This window comes from Convolutriloba macropyga, chromosome 15, assembly GCF_964194025.1.
Source record: "Convolutriloba macropyga chromosome 15, txConMacr16.3, whole genome shotgun sequence".
Taxonomy (NCBI): Eukaryota; Metazoa; Xenacoelomorpha; order Acoela; family Convolutidae; genus Convolutriloba; species Convolutriloba macropyga.
In genome coordinates, this window is record NC_134482.1 from 44,414,584 (window position 1) to 44,420,257 (window position 5,674).

Here is a 5,674-nt window from a genome sequence, read left to right on the forward strand (position 1 = left end):
GGATACACAGTTACTAAAGCGAACTGCAAAAACAAAATATCCGGACAGATTTTGAACCGCTAAAACGAACTGGTGGGGGTAAGCTTTCCTTGTCAATTGTGGGAGAGCAGCCGTTACAAGCTCAGTGGGAACTGAAAATATTTTAATCATAATTGTGGTTCCTGCGTAATCGCAGCGGAACAGCATTAGGTCTCCACTAGATTCCAGCTATCCTTTTTATTATTCACATTTCAGACTGTTCTTTTTATGAGCAGCATTGCTCTTTTTTAGTGACAATGGGCCACTTTTTTTGCGTCTGAGACTTTCACGTGGTACCATCATTGCAGCCAACATTGGTCAGGCTATGGTAAACTTGAAGCTATGTTTAAGTAAGAGCTCATCCTCACACAGACAACTTCACGGAGGCAGGGGATTGAAATCTCAACCATTGGTGTGTGAATCATTGCGGTATTACCGTATAACGGCGTTAAAGGGCAAGAACTTAATGATGAAGCACTTATTGATGGGAGTGGAGTGGGGTTGATTTATGATAAAAGTAAAGCCGTGTTTAGTGAAGCCCACTTTTTAACAGGCCAAATTATACAGCATAACAGAAAACCGTTGTGTAAAAATTTCTAATAATGGAAATAAGAAGCCCCCTCTCACAACTTAGTGGTCAGATAACCTATAGCCCCCAATCATGGTTAACATACCATAATGGGGGGGGGGGGTGTTTTTATCCAAACTTTCGGGGGGGGGGGGGGAGCTATAATGGGAAGACCCAAGAATTGTTTCATATATTACGTTTCATATGCTCATAATACAAATGAGGTTAGTGACTACGAAATCACGGGGTAAAAAGGAAACCATTCCCAGTGACACAATAGCAGTTTGTGGTATGGGAACCATAGTTCCAGGGGGCCCTAAAAAAATACCCGTGGCTCTGGTTGAAGTCGAGCTGAAAGAAACAGACTGTGGACCGTACGTTCACCAGCACTGAACAGGGAGGCATTTTTGTTCCTTCTCCTGTTTTCAAGCCAGTATATGATCCCAAAACTTCCAGTTGAAAATATACACTGGTTAAATCAGGTTATCTTCATGTTACGTGACTGCGAAACACTGCAGATGTCGGAACTTTTCCGTTTGTGCTCCCCCCCCCCCCCCGCCAGTACGCTAAGCACCCCCAGTTACTGAGATAACGTGTCATGATATAGTAAATCATTATGTATGAATATGATGAATATGGACGTGTTTCTGGGGGTGCAAATAATATGCGCTCACGTAGATTGGGGGGGGGGGGGGGAGGGGGGGGGGACAAATGGAACAGATCCCAGATGTCTGGCATTTCAAAAACTTGCTCCTAATTGCTTTAAGTTATACGTTTTCAAGAAAAATTAAATATTCAATTTCATTTTCGAACTAAATATGAGTCTACTCTGCCCCCCCCCCCCCTCCACGCCCGTTTTATACCCGCCAATAAAAATAGTATGCCCCCAATGTGATATAGCACGTTACTATATACCAGTTGAGTCTGGGGGCTCATAAAATTCCTATGCCCAGTAAGCTGGGGGCTGAAACAGAATTGATCCAGGAAATAACATGCTTTCAATTTTTAACCAATAAAACTAAAAATGCAACGATGTTTTCCGTTTTTCTCAACCCCCCCCCCCCCCGTCCCCCGTGCATAATAGTTGCGCACCCTCACATCCTCAATTTCACTTGCTCTATTAATTATGGGGGGGGGGGGGTATTACCAGGGCACTGAATATGAACCGGGTCGAGGTTTTTGGGCGAATTTTAAATGTCGTGAATGCGGTGTTTTGTAAGAAATGCGGTGATGCGGTGAAGAAAAATATTTCACCGTATTTCTTACAAAAATTCACCGCAAAACATCGACCTAGGAACCCGTAAAATAAATTGACTAAATTGAGAGAGAACGAAACAGTTCCAGTTTCAATAAAGGTGTGTCCTGGACGGTGACTACAAAAGCAGCTGCAGAGGAGATTCGGGTGGACCCGCTTACCCACTCTCGGGCACCAAAGCTACCTGTCTCTACGGGGTTGTCAGTTTTGGGTCCGGATATTGCGATGGCTGGGGTGTATACACAAGAATATCCTATTATAAAAACTGGATTGAAAGTCATATGTGATGTGAACAACCAAATTATTCTTTTCGTAAACCAAAGACCAATCAATATATATTTTATGAAACTTTTTGTATTTGATTATAACTGGTTTAGGTTTGCGCTTCAATAATACCCGAGATCAGTAGATCAGACCCACCATTTGAATTGAACTAGAGAAGTATTTTGGGCTGTTGTATTGTCCATTGCAAATGGATGGATAATTTTCTGTGTTGAGGTTTGTTAAAGTGAATTTTTATGTCCATTCTCGATTTTTACATATGTTCTGAAGAAACTTCTGTAATGTACATAATCATCTGGAAAACAATCGGGAAAATATATGCATAAGATTCTGGGGTTTCTGGGAGTTTTTCTTAGATATTTGAAAAAAGTTGGGCAGTATTTTGTACTAAAATACGCCAAAAACGAAGGGTAAACCAAAGCGATCGTTTTTCATTAAAAAAATCGATCGATGAGGTTATGAAACTCTTCGGTTTCTTGTCGGGCTGTTGTGTGACCACTCTCATTTCTGGAGGTAATCGTGTCTGTTGTTTATACGCCTGGCATCATTAAACTCAATTACCTCCAGAGTAGAGAGTGGTCACAAAATAGCATAAAACTTAAATGTTTTAATACCCAGGGTGAGGTCCAGACCCAAATTGAGCTCTGAACAGATTATCCAGGCTGAAATGACCCCTAATCAGACTTTCCAGAGAAAAATGACCTCTGATCGGACTTTCCAGACAAAATGACCTCTGATCAGACTTCCCAGAACAAGACAACTTCTGATCAGGCGGTACGGTACCCAGACTATGGTCCGAACTATAGTGCGCTTATTATCAGACTCAAATTCAGACCTTTATCCAGACTATGATCAGACATTTCAGAGCTAAATGACCTCTGATCAGACTTTTCAGACCAGAATTATCTCTGATCAGACTTTCCAGATAGAATTTAACCCTATATCAGACTTTCCAGACCCAAATACCTCTGATCACACTTTCCAGACACAAAGGGTCTCTGATCAGACTTTTCAGACCGAAGGCGTTCTGATCAGACCATCTTCAGACCATGGTCCAGACCCAAATTCAGACCATTGCCCGAGCATCAATCAGACTATGATCAGACTCAAGTTCGCTCGAATAGGTTATGATCATGCTCAAGTGCGCTCGAAATAGTCTGATCAGAGAAATATTTTACTTATGATCAAAACTTTTATTTTTGCTATAATATATTCTTTTCATAAAAACTGATGTTAGAAGTGTTCAATTCATCTACGGAAAAATCAATTATAAAAAAATTGCTAAAGAAGACGAAACCCAACGGTTGAGAACAATTTTTTTAGTGTACCATTTAGTGTATATTTCTGCTTTAATGGATGAGTTTAGACAGCTTTCCATAAGAAACGTCGTGGTCTCCAGTTGATCAAAATTTCGAAGGGGACCGGCCTTTGCTATCAGCTGGACTCCTTCTTTCTGATCAGAGCTATCGGACTTCAGATTAGTCTCCGATCAGAACGCTGCTTTATTGTTGCCTCTTGACAGAGCCAACATCTCTGTCAAAAAGCACCAAAAAAATACGAAGAAATAAGGCGCTCGAAATTGTCCCTGATCAGAATGAATTGCGTTCAAAAAAAATTCTGATCTGTCCCAAGTGCGCTCGAAGAGGTTATGATCGGACCCAATTGCGCTCAAAATCGGATCTGATCAGAACCAAGTGCGCTCGAATCCGCCTATGATCAGACTTTTCAGACCAAAATTACCTCTGATCAGATCATCTCCAGACCATCGTCCAGGCTGTAGTGCGCTCGAACTTCCGTCCAGACCCTGTAATTTCGGTCTGGGAACACACGGGTGTGCGCTCGATTGGGTCTGATCATAAACCAATTTAGGTCTGGACCTCAAACTGGATATGTCTCTCTGCTGTGCTGTATGGCTTTTAAGTAGGCAGGCTATATAAAAGAGGACAGATTTCAATATCATTTATTGTAGAAATATAGTGGCGAATGGTGGGGTCGCGAATGAATAAAATTGTCCCATATGTGAGAGGTAATGGCTATCGCGGCGATCTTAAGTTATACCCGCAATGGAAAAGTTGTTATTCCTGGTAAAAATAGTGACTTCCATTGTAAGGCTGCGCTAACATGTGTAGTTCATCATGTATAATAATAGGAGACCATTTGTTCATTTGTAAATGCAGTGGCGGAAAATCGGGTTTTCATGTGTAGTTTTTACGTCGAGGAAACCGTTTATTTGTTTTTTTTTCATCAGAAAACATTTAACAGTTTGTTTTTTCGTTTTGAAGACGGATGAATTGTTTTGGTTAGAAGGTGCAAAAAGCACTTATAGCACCAGCTAAAACAGGCCAAATTGGGGCTCTTTATTGCCTTAATGTTTAAAAATACAGCGAAACTTATTTTCGCGACTGAGGTCCACTTACCTAACTCCGTGACCGACTCTGGAACGCACTGCTGGTAAACCTCGACTACTACAAGAGGGTTATAAAGTGTTGCCATAGTCAGTTAAATACACATAAAAAATCTTTTTGGTCTGTGATTGGTGGAGATTTCTATTAGATTTCTGTCCGCTGCAACCTACGTGTCGTACTTTATTAAAATTCAATAGTCTCTCGCGAGGCGGTTCCACTTACTAATTTCCAAATTGTGATTCGCGGAGCTAAATCTTGACTTAATTATTCTACGCTTACTTGCGGAGCGAGTTTGTAAAGAAAGAGAATCAACTGAAATTGAATTGCTAGACTGAAAGTATGAGCTCAAGAGCTTATAAGCAAAACAAGAAGGTGTGTTCAGATATGTCTAATCACGAAGGGGAAAAACAAGAAAAGTTGTACTGCAAGAATCACGAGACAGGAATTGAACAAAATATGAAATGATAATGAAGGGCAAACAAAGTGAACTAAATCAATACATCGCATGAAATTTTACTGCATCAAATAAATAAATGGGATATAATGTATCCTCGTGTATCACATACCCTCTGTTGCAACAAAAGAAAAATTGTTGACCATTTTTCCTGATGATATAAAGAGTAACAATATTTACCAATTAATACTTGGTCCTCGGTTAAATAGATAATAACAATATATTTGCTGGTTATCATAACTAATATTAAAATAATATTACAAATTCGACTTCACCAGTTTATACAGTTTTAGTGATGATCAAAATTATTCCTGTAGTTCTTGATTCTCTGCCTCCAGAATTGTCATTGATCGTACCAGTGTCGGGGTATCTTGATCAATTAGAGGTTGCACTTTTTGTGCAGGTGGCGAAAATTCACCGATTACCGGAGAAATGTTGCACTCCTCAGGTTGTTGTAAAGCCATGTGTTGAACGGTCTCTACAACTGAAGCAGAAGGAGGTTGAAAATTTTCTATATTCCCCGCTCGGCGTGAGCGTTTGGGTGGAGCTGTAATTGCTGAGTCCGAAGATGAGTCGAAACCGTAATATGATGGGCTTCGTCTATTACGTTCCGAGGTTCGTTTGCCTTGTGGTTGTGCTGGGTCCACTTGCTGTAGTGACGATGAAGAAGCCGATTGTGCTGGAATAACTAA

At 40.6% G+C, this 5,674-nt stretch overlaps 1 protein-coding gene across 1 annotated transcript; it reads left to right on the plus strand.

Moving 5' to 3' along the window:
* The first annotated feature begins 805 nt into the window (after window positions 1–805).
* On the plus strand, window positions 806–2,128 carry LOC142354218 (urokinase-type plasminogen activator-like). The gene is made up of 2 exons (XM_075406470.1): window positions 806–960; window positions 1,942–2,128. Exons 1-2 carry the CDS (start codon window positions 806–808, stop codon window positions 2,126–2,128), a joined length of 342 nt encoding a protein of 113 aa, XP_075262585.1.
* The last annotated feature ends 3,546 nt before the right edge of the window (window positions 2,129–5,674 follow it).

What these genes read in the sequence shown, in the direction of transcription:
- LOC142354218 (XM_075406470.1), top strand. Translation starts at nt 806, where the DNA reads ATGAGGTTAGTGACTACGAAATCACGGGGTAAAAAGGAAACCATTCCC. An exon ending in AAAGAAACAGACTGTGGACC is followed by an intron (nt 961 to 1,941) that starts GTACGTTCACCA and finishes GTTTCAATAAAG; the next exon opens with GTGTGTCCTGGACGGTGACT.